At 35.0% G+C, this 19,888-nt stretch overlaps 2 protein-coding genes and 1 long non-coding RNA gene across 3 annotated transcripts; 2 read left to right on the top strand and 1 right to left on the bottom strand.

Annotated features, from left to right (window-relative positions):
• Positions 1–5,975: 5,975 nt before the first annotated feature.
• LOC126618007 (uncharacterized) lies at positions 5,976–7,548 on the bottom strand. The gene is made up of 2 exons (XM_050286082.1): positions 7,487–7,548; positions 5,976–7,391 (listed from the first exon to the last, which is right to left on the bottom strand). The coding sequence occupies exon 2, from the start codon at positions 6,770–6,772 to the stop codon at positions 6,155–6,157; it is 618 nt and encodes a 205-aa protein (XP_050142039.1). The 5' UTR covers positions 6,773–7,391; positions 7,487–7,548; the 3' UTR covers positions 5,976–6,154.
• A 3,145-nt stretch (positions 7,549–10,693) lies between these two features.
• LOC126617929 (uncharacterized) lies at positions 10,694–13,738 on the top strand. The gene is made up of 6 exons (XR_007621588.1): positions 10,694–10,886; positions 11,522–11,576; positions 12,164–12,298; positions 12,762–12,815; positions 12,896–13,040; positions 13,526–13,738. It is a non-coding gene; the product is annotated as an uncharacterized LOC126617929 (long non-coding RNA).
• Positions 13,739–16,265: 2,527 nt separating this feature from the next.
• On the top strand, positions 16,266–16,855 carry LOC126618386 (putative defensin-like protein 72). Its single transcript, XM_050286427.1, has 2 exons — positions 16,266–16,335; positions 16,574–16,855. Exons 1-2 carry the CDS (start codon positions 16,266–16,268, stop codon positions 16,759–16,761), a joined length of 258 nt encoding a protein of 85 aa, XP_050142384.1. The 3' UTR covers positions 16,762–16,855.
• Positions 16,856–19,888: the final 3,033 nt, after the last annotated feature.

Raw genomic sequence — 19,888 nt, 5'->3', positions numbered from 1 at the left:
TTCTAAAAATACTTACTACAAATAAAAGAAAAACAAATATACATTATTTAATAATTAAAATTTAACATATCAGGTTGATATTAAAATTAAAAAAAAAATCAATATGCCACAAAAGCCTTCAAATTTAAAATTTATGCTTAAAATTTGACATTTTTTTATTATTAAATATATAAAATTTAAAGTATATAATTAGATTTTAAGAGTGCAATAACAATTTTATGTATTAATACTAAGGAAAATTAATGAAAATGGCTTAAAACTTTGAGTTTTAACGATAAAGACAAAATAAAAGGTAAAGTAAATAGTACCATGATTGAATTTTTAGTATAAAAATATAATTTTTCGTTGAAGTAAACAATACTATAAGTTTTTTGTTAAAATTCCTTTGCTACTAACCTTAAATGTGAGTTTCGAAAGTGCATACCACGTGCTTGGCTCTGCGAGTGGGGGAATATGGACAGCAAAAATTATGAGTAAGATTTGTCAATACGTACTTTATGGGGATATATAAAGACGTGGCCTTCACGTGTACTTGTCTATAGTTTTGTTAAATCAACCCCAAATTATTTGATTATCTTGTTCGTTGCTCTTGTACTTATTGGGCCTTACCAAGCCCAATTTAGATTTTTTATGTTTTCAAATTTTTTCTTCTTATTCAAGAGATAATTTACATTAACTTATGAAAAACACACTATTTTAGTCAATTCGGCTAGACTCTGATATACTTTATTCCTTTTAAAATTTTATATGGAGAATTTTTTTTTTTTGGGGTTCACTTTATAAGGATGGACAGCGAAGAGATTTTCTAGTGTGTCCAGATTAATGGCACATACCACATACATCTTATGTCATCATATAAGTGAAGGGGCACTTGAAAAAAAATAAAAATTCCTCCACTTACATAACAACATATAACATACCGCCTTATATAGTTATATTCTGAGTACATTAAAAAATCTCTTTAGAAAGGGAAGTTGTTAATTAGGGCAAAATAAGCATGGCCTTTGGGTAGGACCGTATGAGTTGATTGAGGAGGGTGCATGGATATGTGGGGTTTACAAGATATTGTACTTAAAAAAAAGAAGGATAAGAGACAAGCAAGCCATAAAAGTTTTGGAGAAAAGCAACCCATGCAAGATTATTACCCATTTTTGTTGTTGTTGGGATTAGTCTTTTGGTCTGCCTCTTTAATCCTTAATATACCAATAAGAGTCCTTTTCTTTTTTGTATAACGATATTGGGGTGAAGATTCGATTAAACCACACAATAGTTATCGATTAATAATAATATCGTATTGAAATTGCTATTTATGCAAGTTGAATTTAGACCTCTCATCAGTGCAGAAGAATACAACTAGATTGTAATGACAATGGACACTACGGCCTCGTTTGGAAACTTGTATAAGAAGGAGTATGGTTCTCTCGTCTCCTAATCTCCATCACATTCATTTTATGTTGACTTTTTTTATAAATAGTTACGATTAAATCATGTTAATATTTTATGTTGATTTTTTTTATGAAAAGAAAAACAAAAAGAAAAATATAAGAAGAAAAGAGAAAAATAAGAAAATTAAAAGATAAGAGAATCCTATTCCGATACGTGTAAACCTACAAAGTTCGAATCAAGTCTATTTGTACCAAAAGAAAAGCTAGGCCTAGTTGTACACTAAAAAGCTAGGAGTAGCAGTCCCAAATAAGAAGGGACACACTATCATCTCCATGTGGTCACCACTTTGAATTACATAACTATGTGACAAATAACATTCCTACCTTCTACGATACTTTATCAATCAATACAATAATACTTTATCAAACTACAAAATTACAAGTCCGTGAATTACTTTGATAGTTAGGGTTTTTCTTTTCAATCACTGCGTCTCGGATTCAATCATTGTAATTTAGTATTATGGACTAATGATATTCTTCTTCAATTGTAAGTTTATAAGTAAGAGGTTTTAAGTTCGATTTTCACCAAAGGCGAATTTGAACCACATTATTGATAGCTCATTGTGAGGCTTAGCCCACTCCCCCATCTCTTATTGTATAATTTTGTTTGTTCAAAATAAAAATAAAATTACAATCCTAGTTTTTTGCTTTTGTTGGATTAAAACATAACAATAATTCCTAGTTCATACATCGTGCATTGATAATTGGAGAGATTTTTTAAATATGTAGAGATAGAGAACATGATATAATGATATTTAGTATACTAAATCATATTTCCGGCATACTGAAAAATCTTTCTTATAATTGGACCAGCAAGGAGTACTCTTTGGACAAGGTCAACAATAACACTGAATCTTCATGGTCTTAACATTATTAAAAGTGTTGTAGAAATGGATGTCCACTCAAATAATGGGCAAGTTGCCCTTCCACTATTTAGCATGTGATTTACTTGTATAAAAACAAGCCTTATGAAACACAACAAAGGGATAGATAGATGTGAAGGGTTCACGGGAAAGAAAGAGAGGAAGGAAGGAAGAGGAAGAGAGAGAAGGAAGAGGAAGAGAGAAAATAGAAGAAGATAAGAGGAGATAATAGAGAGAGTTATCTTTGTACTCCTATTATTTCAAATTATAATGAAAGCACCACTGCTGCCCCGAGGACGTACTCCAGTCACACTGACTGTAGAGGAACCTCGTAAATTTTGTGTCTTGTTTCATTTATTCCACTGCACCCACAGTCGATTTTACAACACGTTATCAGCACGAGAAGCTCTCATGTCAGTGGAAAGCACAACGCCACAAATCCTGTTCACCTCCTTCAGCTGGAATCTCACAGATAAGAAACAATTTTCATTTCATCTTCAAATCTCAGTACAATTGATTTTCTTGAAGCAACTATATATATTGTTGTATGACTGTATATCATCCTTTGCAGAAGCAAAAGAGTACATACTCAAAATTCGTAAAGAATTTGACAGCCATGTAAACAGCCTCTGAACTCCAACTTGCGGACCTCGGATTAAAATACTTTCTTCTTGAAAGTTGTTCGTCCACTCAGTATCTACAACATATCAAAATTTCAGAAAACTTTAACGGTGCGATCGTTGCAGATGTCTGAAATACTAAACCAGTTTCCAATTTCCGCAGAAAACTGGACAGCCACCTTATGAGTACCATAACTCTATTTCTGTAGCTCAAATCGAAATTGTTTCTTCACGAAAGTTGTTTGGTATCCTCTTATCCATATCATACTAAATTTTGAACTAAATCTAACGGTTTGATCTTCTCATAAGTTGCAGACACTCTTGACTCCAAAACTTATGGGAACCGTTTCGACTTTTTCGAAACTCACCGGAGGAGGAACACCAATTGAAACTTATTGTTACTTTTACTTCCTGAGTAACTAAAAGGACTTGTTGTGAAATGAAAACATTAATAAAATAAGGACAATTTGGATGGGTGCCCCGACAGAAGTGAAGGGAAGAAATAATAAAAAATAATAATAAAGTTGATAGTGGGAAGTTGATGAGACCATCACCATTATGAAAAGAAATAATAAAATTATATATTTATTTATGTGCATGGTGTTGGTTTAAAGCCCATGTCACAAGTTCTATTTATTTAAAGCAATTTATTTATAGTGGGTAGAATTATTACCCTTTGCTTTAAAGCTTTGATATTTATGTGAATGGTGCTGAATCAAAGCCCTTGTCACAAGCTTTATTTACTTTAAAGCAATTTATTTACCATGGACGGTTTTACCGCCTATTGCTTTAAGTTTTGATGGTGCTGAATTAAAGCCCTTGTCACAAATTTTATTTACTTAAATGCAATTTATTCATTATGGCTGGAATTACCGTCTATTGCTTTAATTTATTTATTGTACTTATCTTTTGTTACTATGAGTATATACAGGACCTGAAGTTCCTTGATCAGATCAGAACCTGCAGTTTCTTGATCCTCATCATATAAAATGATTGGACCCGAAGTTCCATCATACAAAAGGATCTAGCATGAAGTCCCTTGATCCTGAAGATCAGGACATGAAGTTCCTAGATGAGTACCATAAGTTTGAAGTGCCGCAGTGCTTTAACTTAATTGTAATAAAAGCCATAAGAGTCTCAGTTTACAGACTATTAAATAAGGACCAGAAGTTCCTTATGTCCATACTCAAAATGGTTTAGCAGAAGCCTTTATTAAGCGAATGAAATTGATTTCCCGCGCTCTGCTCATGAAAACGAAATTGCCAATTTTCTACATGGGGACATGTAAACTTTACATGATGCATTATTAATTCGGTTGAGACATGTTACCGACCATCAATACTTCTCAGTACAACTCGGGTTTGGAACCAACCAAACATTATACATTTACGAGTTTTTGGTTGTGTTGTCTATGTGCCTGTAAGACTGCCACAACGTACTGAAATGAGGCATCATTGCAGTTTAGGCATTGATGTTGAACACCATCTATCATTCAATATTTGGAATTCTTGATTGGGGATATGTTTACCGCATGGTTTGCAGACTGTCATTTTGATAAGACAATTTTCCTGCCATTAGGGGGAGAAAATAATATCGTTCCAGAAGAACGATGAGAAAATATCATTCCAAAAGAATAATGAGAAAAGACCGTTCCAGAAGAACGAAGAGAATTTGTCTTATTTTGATTCACGAAGCAATCAATAAGAAAATGAAATATGAATAATTGAATGATGCAACGAAAGTGATGAAATCATATATACTTACTGCAAATGTGCCTACAAGAATTGATGTCTCTGTTGGATAAAATAATGAGACAGTAAATGATTTATCTGTTGCACGCCTGAAGCGTGGCAGATTTTTAGACTCAAAAGGTTCAGTTATTCGAAAGAAGAATAATATGGCACTACTGAACTATTGCATTCCCGAAGCATAACTGTTGCATGCCAGAAGCATGACAGTCGCCGCGTGGATACACGTCCCAGATAGGACAATCCACAGACATGGGAATATTGATGTCTCATGCATGAAGCATGATTGACGTATAGGTTCTAAATGACTCAACTCTTGGAAGTGGAGATTAAAATCCAAGCTCTATAACGCTCAAGAAGAGGTTATGATCCGCATTCTCTAAACTATGACTATCCTGGAAGAGATAGTGTAATGCCCTTGAAGAGGCAATGGATATCCAAAGAAATGAAAAGCTTTTATGCATGCGCATACACATGAGAATATGGGATCACGGATTGATGATAACCAATGGTAATTTTGGTTTTTACAAGTAGCTACTAAATTCATCAATGAGCTGTGTTAATATTGAGTCACGTTCTTTTGTTCGTCGACAAAAGGAAAATTATTGGCCAAAATGGAGAAAGGCAATTCCATTACAATTTTGTAAGAACGTGGGCAAATGAACCTATATATATTTGAATACAATACAAATAGCCAAAAGATGTTGAACCAAGGAGATTATATATGGGCATTTGTAATACAGTGTAATACACTTACATGATATGACACAAGGTTGTAAACGAGTTCATATAAATGGAGAATTATATATGAAGGGTTGTGAGTCACCCACATCATATCTCCATAAGTAAATCCCTCAAATATACATGGGAGCAAATTGCTCTGTATAAATTCCAAAGGAAAATGTGTCATGAAGTGTAGAAAATCCTTGAATGATTCAAATTGCTTGAAGTAAGGCCCCGAAGGGTAAAGCATAAATTATGTACTCAATATCAATGGATGATATAAATTGCCTTAGTGAGTACTATCATTATGATATTGTTGCAACATACTAAAATCTCTTGCAAGAGTCAATGACATTAAATTATAACTCTTGAAGAGTTGATGATATTAAATTGGGACTCCTGAATAGTCTAGAAAAATTATAAAGTGTTGAAGGAATTATTGTCTCGAGCTGCAGATCGAACAATCTACCAACACAAATCTTATCCATGATATTTATGATATTAAAAGAACCATATGGATTGAAGATTATGAGTTGAATACTCATATGATGAAGACACTAAGAATAATCATTTATCTTCGTGAGGGTAAAGATAAATTAATATTTGGTCCAGAAGTACCACATCTTAGTGAAGTATATGCTTTATTGTATTTGGCACAATACATTGAATGAAATAAAGCTTATTTATTAATATCTCCAAGAAATTACAGATATATACATACACATGAGCTAAAACAAACAAACAGGATGGAGCCTTCACAAAGGTTGCTCATGTGAAGCCTCAGTACTCGGAAGTACCCCAGAAGGGGGAGGCACTGGAGATTGATCATGTGGCACCCCAGTACTTAGCAAAACACCAGAAGGGGAAGGCATCAGTTGCTTTCGGAATCTAGCAACGAACCTCTGGTGATCACTTTGAATCCGACTTTCGGATTCCTGCAGTTGGACGAGCTTTCTTTTCATGCTTGTAGAGTAACTATTTGCAAGCACGTGTAACACCCTATTCTCGTGCTTGAGCCCTCTGATCTCTTGTTTAAGACTTGCCACTTCCGCCATCAATGATTCAACTTGGCGAGTTTGAGCAAGTAGGCGTTGGCCCATATTGGACACAGAGCCAGCACACTGAACACTGAGAGCCAAGGAGTCTTGAACGGCCGACTCTTCAGACCGTTCTGAAAGGATCTTGTTATCCCTTGGAGTGAGAAGATTCCTAGCTACCACAGTAGCGGTTATGTTATTCTTCATCATAGAGTCCCCAACCGTAAGAGGACCATTAGAAGATAAGAAGGACGGGCGCCATATATTATCCTGACGCTGCTCATCTGTATCACTCCTAAGACTCAAATCTAAGCAAATGTTAGATGGGCAAGTCATTTTTCAGAAATGATGAAGGAAAAACAGAGGTCAAATAAAATTTCAGAAGTGCAGGAAGGTGGAAATTTCTCAGGCAGCAACTTTCTGAGCATACTCTTGAACATAATTGATGTCTCTATAAAAGAAGAGGCAGCAGAGCCACTCGTTCAAAGATCGAAGAGGCACCGCTCTCCGAATTTCAAAAGCCAGATTTTCCTGAATAAAGTTCGTTGGTATTTTTCAGACGTAATCCCAGCTTTTCAGATGTCGCGTGCAATTTTGTCAAAGATCTCTGACAAAGTTGAAAACGCGTAAATCTTACTGTTCTATTTACACCACAGTTGCTGACAAGAGTAAAAGCACAGCACCACCACTTGCTATTGAGAAATCTCTATATATGTCGACCTCTGTTCTCCATAACAAGGCAGACCTGCAACACTGCAAGAATACCTAACTCTTCCTCATCTCCGAGAATGTATCTTCAACATAGCATCTCGAAATACTCAGTTTTCTTCCTCTCCGAGAATACTTCTTCAAACATGTCACACCAGAGCAAGATTATCACATATCTTCAGGGACCAGAGCAAGATTATCTCATATCATGCAATCTCCCTGTCCTTTCCTTTGTCCATGTTCTTGCCTGCAAAGACAAGGATAAGGAAATCAATATGTCGGAACCTCCACTCAAACTCCCGGTAAGGAACCGATTGCCTGGAACCTTTCCTGATTGCTTACCTAGTATTGCTCTCGAGTAGTCATCTTCAACGGTTGGAGTTGGGTCTCCAGTCACCAAGAAGTGATGAACCATCCAAATGCAAAGGTTTGCATTCCACTTCTGCACCAGGGGACAAATCCTACAAGAGAAGATGCCACATATGCATAGGGGGGAAAGCAGTGAAAATACTACTTAAGCAAGGGGAGCAAGTAAGGAAAGTGAAAATGATACATTGGAGCATGTGGAGACAAGCGCAACCAACACGTGCTGATTCATCCCCGACAAAGTCGAAGAAGCTCTTCACGGTACAATTTCATTCAAGATCAAGCCTCGAAGTCCTTGAAGAAATCACAAGTCCGATTCAAGATCAAGTGTCCACCACTTTTGAATCAAATTCCGCTCCAGATAAAAGGAGTAAATTCCGATCTTCGATGCTAGTCTAGCAGAAAGTCCTACAACCCAGTTCAAGAAAAAGGCTGTGGAAAGTTAACAATAAGTAAAGCAACTCTTTCAGCAACTCTTCTTACTAAGAGACTAAAGCAGAACGATCAACGATCAACCTAAATGATTTGAAATCAGGGGGAGATACTCATCAGTGGGAGCATTCAAAACAGATCAAGATTTTAACGAGTCAATCGAAGACTTGTGGCCATCCAAGGGGGAGTGTTGTAGAAATGGATGTCCACTCAAATAATGGGCAAGTTGCCCTTCCACTATTTAGCATGTGATTTACTTGTATAAAAACAAGCCTTATGAAACACAACAAAGGGATAGATAGATGTGAAGGGTTCACGGGAAAGAAAGAGAGGAAGGAAGGAAGAGGAAGAGAGAGAAGGAAGAGGAAGAGAGAAAATAGAAGAAGATAAGAGGAGATAATAGAGAGAGTTATCTTTGTACTCCTATTATTTCAAATTATAATGAAAGCACCACTGCTGCCCCGAGGACGTACTCCAGTCACACTGACTGTAGAGGAACCTCGTAAATTTTGTGTCTTGTTTCATTTATTCCACTGCACCCACAGTCGATTTTACAACAAAAAGTTGATATTTATGATTTTTATCCAATAATTAAACACTATTTGTAAGCCCCTCCTTGGTCCTATTTTATTAATAGATTGAACCTTGTATATCTAACCAATGATAGGGACCACTCCAAACAAACATATCAAAATATGGTTTTGCATAATCTTGGATCATGGATCCATCATTAAGTTACATATAAGAAATGGCTATGTCGGTAAGTGAGTCGAAAAATAACATAATTTACGAAAAAAATAAACAGTTTGAATTAGGTTAAAAAGGCGGACGCACTGCTTTAATTAACTGATCTTTACCCATTTGCCAAAGCACTGTAGTTAGAAGTGGCATGAGATCTTCACATGCAGAGTAAGAAAAAGAACCCAATAACTTGGGGTGTAGAGAGTGGAGTAAGAAAGTGGGAGATTCATGCGATGGTAAAAGTAAAAAGCTCAAAGCTGTAAAAAAATGCAATGAAGGGTAAGTGGGTCTTTCTGTGGTATGAACTTTTGATTTTGTACAAGTGCTTTCTGTACAAGTGCTTGTATCAATCATTCCGTTGATCTTTTATACCCATTCCTTCTGAAGTTGCAATCATGTAAAGTCAAAGGGGTTAAATTCCAACATAAGATTGTTGAACTTTGTTGTGTTATTTGTGAGTTTTAACAAAACACTCCATGTACATGTTCACTTTTAATGAAAAACCAAATTTTTACCTTTTTCTGGTACTATTCACTACATCTTTATTTGTATTTTTTTTTTTAACTTTTCGTTAGTTTTTCTTATTTTATTTCCGTATAAATCGTCAACAATAAGAAAAGTTTTCTTGAGTCTACTTCCTCATAGTCCAATGTTCATCCTACAACAAAAGAATCCTTTTTTTCCATCAAATTGGGCTTTACTTGGATATCAAATTGTAGCCCAAACCCCAGAATGACATTTTCATTTTGGATGTATAAAGTATGGAATAAACGTGAGTTAAGCTAATTGACTTGTTAAATATGCACCGGACTTAAAAAAAAAAAAAATCGAACTTTGAACTTATTCTACTTCTAATTTGTTACATCACCCTTCTTCTCCCACTTGAGCTCACCTAGCTCACTTGAAAGGCTTTTCATCGGCTTGTCTATGTCATGTCACAATATTCATAACTATTTGTTAGGTTTTCTCATAATTATTTGTTAGGTTTTTTCACATGCGGACGTCCCTACCATCACTCACCACCACCTCCACTTCCACCCCAATTCCGACTGTATATTTCTCCAACCTTCAACCCCTCCTATTTTCTTTTTCTTCTTTCTTTCTTTGTGGTTTTGGTTCATCGATGCCGCCGGAGAAGAAGGCAACGATGTTGAGGAGCGTGAGAAAAATTGAGAAAGTTGAAGAGAAGAGTGATCTTAGTCGCACAATTTACATAAACGGTTAAGATATTTTGGTCTACATAATCCAGATGGTTCGGATTCGAAAAGGATCCCGTTCCTTCTTTTAAGTGCAAATTTTACAAATATATTATTTCTGAACAAGGATACATGCATCCCTTCTAAAGTAAAATATAAGTTACGTATATTACAAGTAACATTGAAATACAAGGAAACACTGTATTCTTCTTGGCAACTTAAGGGGAAGGAAATTTTCATGCTATCTCAATACAATACATGACTAAATAAAATTATGCAGGACCGCGATCATATTTAATCTCTAGTGTATTTTTGCGTTGCATAATACTAAGGTTTCACATTGGAAAATTGACAAAATTAACAAAATTAACGACGACTTATACTGTATGGTTTCACTTCTAATTACACCGACATCTTATGTGATAAAATCTTAACACTTGTTGTGTTGTGCATGTGGTAAGTTGTAATTACAAGTTAAGAACAATACCGGTGTGGTTAATTGTGGAATGTTGGCCTGTCTGTCTAGTATCTTGACATTTGGTTTAGTGGAATTTTTTCCACCTGTTTTTCAGTAGAATATAAGTTACGTTCATTACAACCTTTTAGATCAGGTTTTATAAACTATATAAAATGGTTATCGATGATTGAATTATTTCTTAATTATTGATTAACGTGTTTATTTTATACTAGTTATCCATAGTATATTTTACAAATTCCCCCTAGTGTGGAATTTCGCTTCGACCCATCCTACGGCCACACATAACAGGAGAAAACAAAACCCACTTGATCCGCCGTCCAATATTAGGACTCACAATTTCGGGCGAGAAAATTCCCCAATTTTTCCTTTCCACTTTCTCGAAGGCCAAACAGAAAAAAAAAAAAAAAAAAAAAAAGTGTGAGCGATGAGGAAGCTGAGCAGAAAATTAAGAAATTCACAGACGCCGAGTTCTCTCTTTCTACTTGCGACGATCCCGCACTCAACGATTCTCGCCCCATGGACAATCGAGGTCCCTCTCTCTCTCTATCTGTGTATACATACATATATATGTACACACACATATATATATGCGTTTGGCTGCTGAGAAATTATAAATTGGTAAAATTTAACGGGTTCTGCTTACTGGGTTGTTGAATTTCCTATTTTTCTATGTTTATAGCACTATATGCATGACGATGGGCATCTTCTTTCGATCACAGTTGGTTTAGTCATTGGGTTTCAATTAGGATGTGTATTTAGTAAAATTTATCATTAACAATGTGACTTAATACAACAAGTAATTATGTGATATTTTCAATTACTTATAGTAACGATACCGTTTTTAACATCAAGTTGGAAAATTTCACTCGGTAGGGCTCGTTATTGTTGAAAGGATTAGAAATAAGTTGTGAGTTGAGTGCATTTTGGTTGTTTATGGAACCTCGGACATTTGAGGCATGTCGTATTTCCCTTTCTTTCGTAAAGATTGAAGATTTTTTCGCGGTTTGTTGTCGCTCTAATATCGTTAACAAGATTGTTTAACGCCACAGAGTTGGATGGGCAACTACTTGTGTATGTGATTTTGTGGCTATGTTTTTCGTAAGAATATACACACACACACACACACATATACATGTTTACTCAAAATTTGTTGTTGATCGACAGCGTTATCATGCTTACTTCATGGAGGAGGTGCACTCATGGATGATTATATCTGCAGGTGACTTTCCGATACTTATCATTAGTAAAGTTCTTAATTTTGGGACACTTTCATACTTAACATCAGTAAAGTTCTTAATTTTGAGAGATGTTGGTTTTTTATTTATTTTAAAAATTTTAATTTCCACGTGGGCTCATATTGACACGTGGTGCCCAGTTATTGTCCACATGGGTGCCACGTCATCATTTAACTGAGGTTGTGACGGAAAACTTAACGGATGTATGAAAGTGTTCTAAAATTATGACTTTACCAGACTGGGACGAAAAAAACTTGATATATGAAATGTAGAAAACCAAGAAACTTCAGAGTAGTAAACTGAGATTAACTCTAGAATATATGTTCTTCTTGTTGATTCTTTCGAAAGTCTGTATGTGAGATGTACCTGTTTGGACTAGTGTCGTATATGTATATTACTCACTGTATAATCATTGGATTTTAAACTTTATCCATAATTGTCCGCTGTTGAGGGAAGTAAGCTTATCATGATGTGTCTTCTTGGGAAGTAAGCTTAGCATGATGTGCCTTCTTGGATGGCCGTCTTTACCATTATTTTGAGATGAGATAATTAAGTAACTAAATCTTAACAGATTGGCCAGCTGTTGTAGCATGTTCATCAGCAATCATAGGATTACTTCATGATTCAAAGTATCACCGGTGATGGATTTGATACTCACCCTTTACTGGCATCGTACTCACGGTTTCTGGTTGTATTACATGTTGAGGTATGTTTACTTCTCAAACTCACACATTCTAACATGAGTTAGTTATCCTTTAATTTCTATAACCTGTATTTTAATTTTTTTTGTTCTTTATTACAAAACCAGTCTTGTACAAGAATATTCACAACTTGGAAACTTAAAAACGAAATTAATGTAAAACATTAAAAGACCTCATTTCCCTATATATATGTGTGTGTGTATATATCCTTCATTCATTCCCTGAGATAGTGGCCCTACATTCATTTGATTTGTGCAAAGACGGAACATAAAATGCAATTCAGTGTGACAAAAAAAAATGCAATTCAATTTTTGTGTTGTAGCATGGGTGTACCTGCGTTTTTATTTTCCGATTTGTGTTCAATTTGTTCTCATCATCCCTTGTTCTTGAGTTTCTCTCCCGTTGTGAACCGCGCTGTATGTTTAAGGTGCAAAATAGTTTTGAAAAATAAATATGATACTTGTGCAGATTGCCAAGGTGGTTCTGCTGGGGTGTAATTTGGCTTCCTTTTGAACCTCTAAGGTATGTTAAAATGCAATTGATGTCCATAAGTTGCCCCTGCATGTTTAAATTTATTCATGAATGCATATCTGGAATTGCAGCGGAGCAAGACTGACTTTGTACGTTGAGCTTTTACATTGACTCGAGAATGTCAAGGATAAAAGAACACAAGGTTCAGCTATATTCGTACAAGCTTGATCCTCAAACTGTTTCAATCGCATGGAAAAATCCCGGTTGAAATCTAAGGTAATCCTCTTTGATCACATTCTATAAAACTATTTTTGATTAAATTTTATTTTCTGAACTGCGATTGTGTAGTTGCTAATTGAGTTTGGTTCAAACATCAGCCGTATTGTTAGAATAGTTTAGTTATTCAACTCAATGAAGTTGAATTTGAAAATTAAAGTTGGAGGTTCTGAAAATAATTCATATATCCGATTCCTACTGCTACTGCCTAAATGAATGGAATTTTATGGTCCAGTAGAAGAATGCAAGAAGGTCGGGTAAGCAATTAGAACAGTAATACAGGAAAGTGGAATGTTGGCCCCGATGAACAACTAAATAGTAGCGATTGTATTGGACCTCATAAAATAGCAATTGTATTCGTCGTCGACAGTCTATGGCAGTAGGAAAAAGGGAAAATAGTGATCTTGTTTAGTAAATGTGTGATTTTGGAGTTTTAAGTTTAGTAATGTGCTTTTTAATGGTGCTTTGGCTGTGTGAATTTGCAGGCTACAAACATTGGGGATCTGCAGGCTTCACGTTAGCACGAGATTATCATAAAAAAAAAAACCCAAGGGAATTGCTTAGAGAGTAATTTTGAACAATATTTTCATGTAAATTCTGTAACACAAACAACTAGAGTGAGGGTGATGAGAGGATGTTGGTAGAGTTACGTTTTGAAGCAAACAATCATTGTTTAAACGGCCGGGGGAGAAGGCGTTTTTTCTTCTCCGACTTTTAGCGAGGATTTTTAATCCGTCGCTTTAAATATATTTAGTAGCGGTTAGCGACAAAATTTTTATTGTGGCTAAAGGTCTAGGCTTTTAGCGAGGATTTATTTTCGTTGCTTAAAACATCTTTAGATGCGGTTACCGGCGAATATTTGGTTGCTAAAGGTCTTCGACGCGTTGGAAACTATAAAATGGTCATTAAATATAGGAAAATCGTCGCAAGACATTCTAATTTGTCGGGGAAAGTTTAAAAATCGTCATTGAAACTCAAAAACTGGATACTTTCTACTAATTGATTTCTTTTCCTCCCATTTTTTAGTAGAAAACTTGTTCTCCTTCCCACAAATACTACAAACAGCTTGGTAAACCAAGAACCAAGAATTTTATTTAATATTCTATCAATTATATCTACAATGAACTTAGAAGACAATAAATATGTAACTTTGAATAATATCGTATGAACAAATTAACGTGAAGCCACCTTCTAAATGGTTTATCTTTTGATGATTATAAATCTTTTATTTTTTGATGATTATATATCTTTCTAGGATGAGATTTGCTTCCTTATATGACGATTATCAATTTGTCGACTTGTTTGGTTAATGTCGAAATGAGCGATTAATTTGCAGTCAAATCCAGATTACAAATTCAATTTTCACATTGCATCCAATCTTTCTACAATCATAAAATGAAATCCCAGAATTTCTTTTGCTTTCTTGGCAGCCATGCTATATCTGCCGTTTTAGTAACTTCTAGTACGTACAAAGGGAAGCATTCTTACTGAATCCCATCATCTAGAACACGATTATATTACAGAAGTAATTTGCGAGCCAACTAATTTCCTGCTCATCTGTATAAGTTGTAGATGAAAACTTTGGAAATCTTTGTGTGCAGAGGAACATTGTCACGTAATATTACAATGCATATGTTATAACAGGAGTGGACTACGAAAATGATATGTTCTTTTCTAAGGCATATTAATTAGAAAATATACAAGTGTTATCATTTGAGTAGAATAATAACACCACATAACCAAATGATTTGGAAAAATAAACTACATGCCACATCAACAAGGGCCTATGGATTGGCCACATGAAGCTTAGCACCTTGTAAATCTGTTTGAGCTTTGATTTCTTCAAATAAATTACAAAATCACCATTTCTTTGCCCACATCCATCCATTTTCTGGATCACTTTCAATTTTCCAAGTTATTTTCATTAACAAATTAATCAAAGAAAAAGAAAAGAAGAAAAAAACTAATTGTAAAACTTTGATAAACGACAAATTATCAAGAAGGTTGCATAACTAATAAGTTATATCTTGTTAAGATTTTTGGTTCGTACCGAGTTACAATTTGTGTATTTATAAAGACCTAATTTTGAAACAAATAAGAAGATAATCCTAATAATCGAAATCCAGGAACGAATTTATATTTCATTGTACTAAGATTTAAATATTTTTAATCTTATGGTATGGATAGATTTCAAATGAAATATTAATATGACCCATCTAGTTCCTTAATCGTGCATTCAATTACTACTAATTAAATTCGGGTAAGATCATCATCTTAGTTGTAACATATTAATTAAATTGTGTACAAGAAAGATATGGATTCGAAAGCATTTTCTCGTCAGAAACAAGACTAATTTGTTAACATCCACAACAAGATTTCTGACTCAAGTCCATCATCGCCCATGTCACTAACTTTATTGTACTAATCGTGCTCCTTATGACTAATTAACAAACAAATTAAAAAAGTAATTGGTACGTAAGCCAACGAATTTTTGCTCATAATATCTCAAAGTCGTAGCTGATGAGTGTGTATACTACTAGAAAACTGCTCATAGAGCACAAACTTTACAAGCAAATTCATAATTTTGGACATGGAAGTCGAAATCGTGCGCTATGATCGGTGGCAATGCCATGTGCGTTTTCCTCACCATTCTTAAGTGGTGGTAATGTTTACCACTCTACTTATTACCATTACATGAGTTTAAATATTAAGATTTGTGTTTATTCACTATACAAATCAAAATTTACACTTATTCAATGGTAATAAATAGGGTGGTAAGTATCACAATCACTTGAAGGTGGTGAACAAAAATATTCCCGGCAATGCCAATAAAGGGAACAAACAAGTTAACGGTAGCTGCATCATTGCTAACACGGATATATGACATAAATTTTGTGTTTTTTGAGTCAAAAGATACCAATATCAAATAATATCTAGAGAAAATAGAAGAAAACTTAGTATAATCTACTTTCTATAAGGGATTAGTGGAAACATCATCTATGTTACATGTAAACTTCGTCTACTATATTGACATTAATATATTAACTTTAATGAAAATTAATGTCAACATAGTAGACGAATGTTCATTAAAAGTTGACATCTGAAGAATATGGTTGGTAAAACTTTGAAATCTCATTTGTACACTTTACTCCATCTATATAAACCAATGTTCTTCAATCCTACCATGCATCTAGAAATGTTTCTCAAGGACTAGAGATTCCAAAGATGAAATCCCAAAAGCTCCTTACATTTTTCCTTGCTTCCATGGCAATATCTGCTGCTTTAGTAACCTCAAGTACATTTTCACTCTCTCTCTACCAGATTTCCGAACGATGCTACAAAACCCTAATTATTTTCTCAACATTTTCGCATGGATTTCACTTCGTTTTTCTGAAGCATCATGCGAAAAAAGTTATGAAAAGAGTTGCATTTTATGAACAGATATTTTTTTTTCTTGTAAAAAAAGGAACAATAAACTAGATAATTAATTAACAGATGAAATTGGTTTTGTGTTTGAATGTATAATATTGCAGAAGTTATAGCAGATGAAGTGAAGGTGCCAAAGGATGATCACTCAGTGCCCCTTGATCCTTATTGCTTCGATCTCTGCTCAGACACATTTGGAGATGCCGAGTGTTTTGCAGCGTGCAAGGGCAGACGATTCAGGGACGGGAATTGCATTGTTCAAACGGGGAAGCTACGTTGTTGCTGCAGCCGTTAGGGAGACAGACAGACACAACAATAATACTGGAAATTTGTAATAAAACAATGTAAAGGGAAAGGAGTTGTTGTTAATAATCACACTGGCTTTATCTTCGTGCTTATTTAATAAATTTCAAAGATAGGGGACCAGGGGTCGTTCTATCGGAAGTTAGCTTTTTCTAATCGCTCTGTGTAGGAAGAAAGTAGTCCACTTTGTAGTTGATGGCTATTCTTAGGGTCTTGGTTCTTTCTTATAGCCTTGTGCGGGTTTAGAGTGTAAAGCTACTATTGTAGTCCGATTACCAAGTCTTGTGTGTAGTTCGACTCGCCTAATCCATTATCATCTTTTCATTAAAAAAATTACACCGTTTAATACCAAATCTTAATTTGCTCCTTGTGACTGAAAGATAATTTATACTAGTAATTAGTAAGGTAATTAACTTTCTGCTGATCTTAATGGAAATATCATCTATGCAATCTAGTGTTGGAATTTTATTAGTTTATCTTCACATAGATTACAATATTAACTAGAAGCAAAGTGTAAATCAAACCTAAAGAAGCCATTGCAACAGAGTTCGCAGAGGTAAGTCTTCTACTCAATGGGGACCTTATGTTCTCACTAAAATATGGCTAGTTTACTGAATAAGAACGTGCATTTCCCCTTGAGCAGGGACTGAACCTTTATAGATGTGTAATCTCAACCATTTCCTCCTATCATGGAAACAGTTTGATTAAACCCCACGTTCATTTGATTTTCAACGTGGGATATGCACTCTCTACCTTTATCCTTATAGTCCTACCTTAAAGGAAATAATATTTATTCATATATTAACTCTAACTGATTTAGGCTTCCACTAAACTTAAATCCCATGATAAGTTTAGAGTCCAATAGGGTTCCAACATCTAGTTCCTAATTTGGTGAATGGATATACTATATTAGCTTAAACGTAAATTATTTAAGTATGTGCAAGAGATTTGTAGCTCAAGTGATTAAGATCAATTATTCCTAAAATCTAAATTCTAGGTTCGATTTCCCCTCTCCCAACCTCGTTGACGGCTAAGATGACAAGAAGCACAATCCGTAGGATATCCTTCTTGTTGCATGCCCAAGTACATACATTTGTTATAGAGTACTCTTCATTTTCTCTCTCACCACTAGTTTACTAGCCCTTTTTGTCCGCCCCGATGCTACAAAACCCTACTGTTTTCTCAACTTATTCACATGAACTTCACGTTGTTTTCACAAAACTTCACGTGACACTACGACAGAGTTGAAAAAAGAGTTGCACCGCCAAGCAATTTTATTTTTTTCGTATATTAAGACAAACAACTAGCTAACATATTTTGTGTTTTTTGGCTTGGATATTGCAGGAGTTGTTGTAGATGGAGTGAAGGTGCAAATAATCACTCAGTGCCCCCTTGATCCTTTTAGCTGCGAACTTTGCAACGACACTATTGCAAAACCAAACAATTCAGTGATGGAATTGCATTGTCCAAACCGAGAAGCTACGTTCTTGTTGTATATAGGGGTGGGCATGGTTTAGTTCGGTACGGTTTTGAATGAAACCGCAACTGAAACCGAAACTTTTTGCGGTGTGGTTCGGTGCGGTTTTGAAACCAAAACCGAAATGAAATCAAAATGTTTGGTTTGGTTCGGTGCGGTTTCAAACGGTTGCGGTTCGGTTTTTGGGAAAAAAATATATAATTTAAAATTTACACCTATTTACACATAAGACGGTCTTATTTTCTACACAATACATTAATTAACCAACCCACATGAGCATTCTTTTCTTTACTGCTCTCCCCACTCTCTCATGTACATTTGATCACAACAAGAAAATGGTATGGGAGAATGGTATATAATAAACTAGCTTAGCCTAGCTAGTTAATTGCACAAATGATAGACTTTGTGAGCAAGAAAAAGCACCTCAAATGGGGTACCTGGCTTATTATTTGAAAGATTGAAGATGCCAAGCTTGATGAGGGTTATAACTTGAGAAAAATAATCAACATGTACATATATATAAATGTATCCTCATTCAACGAATCAGCTTTCTAGTTTATGCATAAAGCTGATGTATTGATATAATTAAGCATTTTGTATGTTAGGGTTTAGGTGTTGCAGAGCTTCTATGAAGGGGAAGGATATTCAAAGTTTCTGCTAAGACCGAGATGGATACAAGCAGCGAGCGAGAGCAGTGCACTGAGGTCGTCGAATATCAGATGAGTTTTGAGAGACAGAGACCGATGAGGATTGAGGGATAATTTGAAAGTTTGTCGAATAGGGGTGGAAATGGATGACATTCTAGTGTGGTTGAGTTCATACTAAATGTATGAACTCTAACAAACAACTAATTAAAACATGACATTTAATTCGAGGTGCGGTTTTCAAAAGCCAAAACTAAAACCAAACCATTTTTTTCACTGCGGTTCAGTTTCAAAACCGCAAAACCAAATCGTTCGGTGTGGTCTGATTTGGTTCGTGTTTTGGTTTAGGTTTTCAGTTTCAAGTGCCCACCCCTAGTTGTATCTTTTAGATTATAGATACACACAAAAATACTTGCTCAGAAAAAACTGTCAATAATGGCCTAACTGCAAGGGCACACTGACTATGCTAACCAATTCATCTGTGTTACAACTCTTATTCATCGTTTTAGATTCACTCTGCATTTATGTGTTCAGAGTCCACGAATCAAGAGATTTAGGCCCTTTAGAGAGAGAAAGAGATCATTGTTGTTCAAGTTTTTAGATTTTTGTGAAGTGAACCAATGGACTAATAGAAGCCGTATGATTAAAATTGAGTAGTCCAAACCTCTTAATCTGCGGGCATCGGGCACAGAAATCTAGATTGGATCTCAATCCCTTATCCATGATATCTTATTTTCCTTCAATATAATATGAAGTATACCATTTCAACATTGCAGTTTAATGATGTCTCTAAAAAAGTATCACATTTTATAATGTATATTGAGTAATCTAAACTACTCTATTTTACGTGAAAATTGATTAAACTCTTGTACAAAGACACAGATAGTTTACTTAAACTAATTAACCCGACTCACGTCTGTTATGTCAAACGCTTACTCATAAATCATGACACATTCTTCCACTTTCAATATTATCTAAAAGCCTTAGTGGCGCATTTA

Source organism: Malus sylvestris, chromosome 4 (assembly GCF_916048215.2).
Source record: "Malus sylvestris chromosome 4, drMalSylv7.2, whole genome shotgun sequence".
Lineage (NCBI taxonomy): Eukaryota > Viridiplantae > Streptophyta > Magnoliopsida > Rosales > Rosaceae > Malus > Malus sylvestris.
Note: the sequence above shows the minus strand (reverse complement) of the source record. Positions and strands in the feature narration are given on the sequence as shown.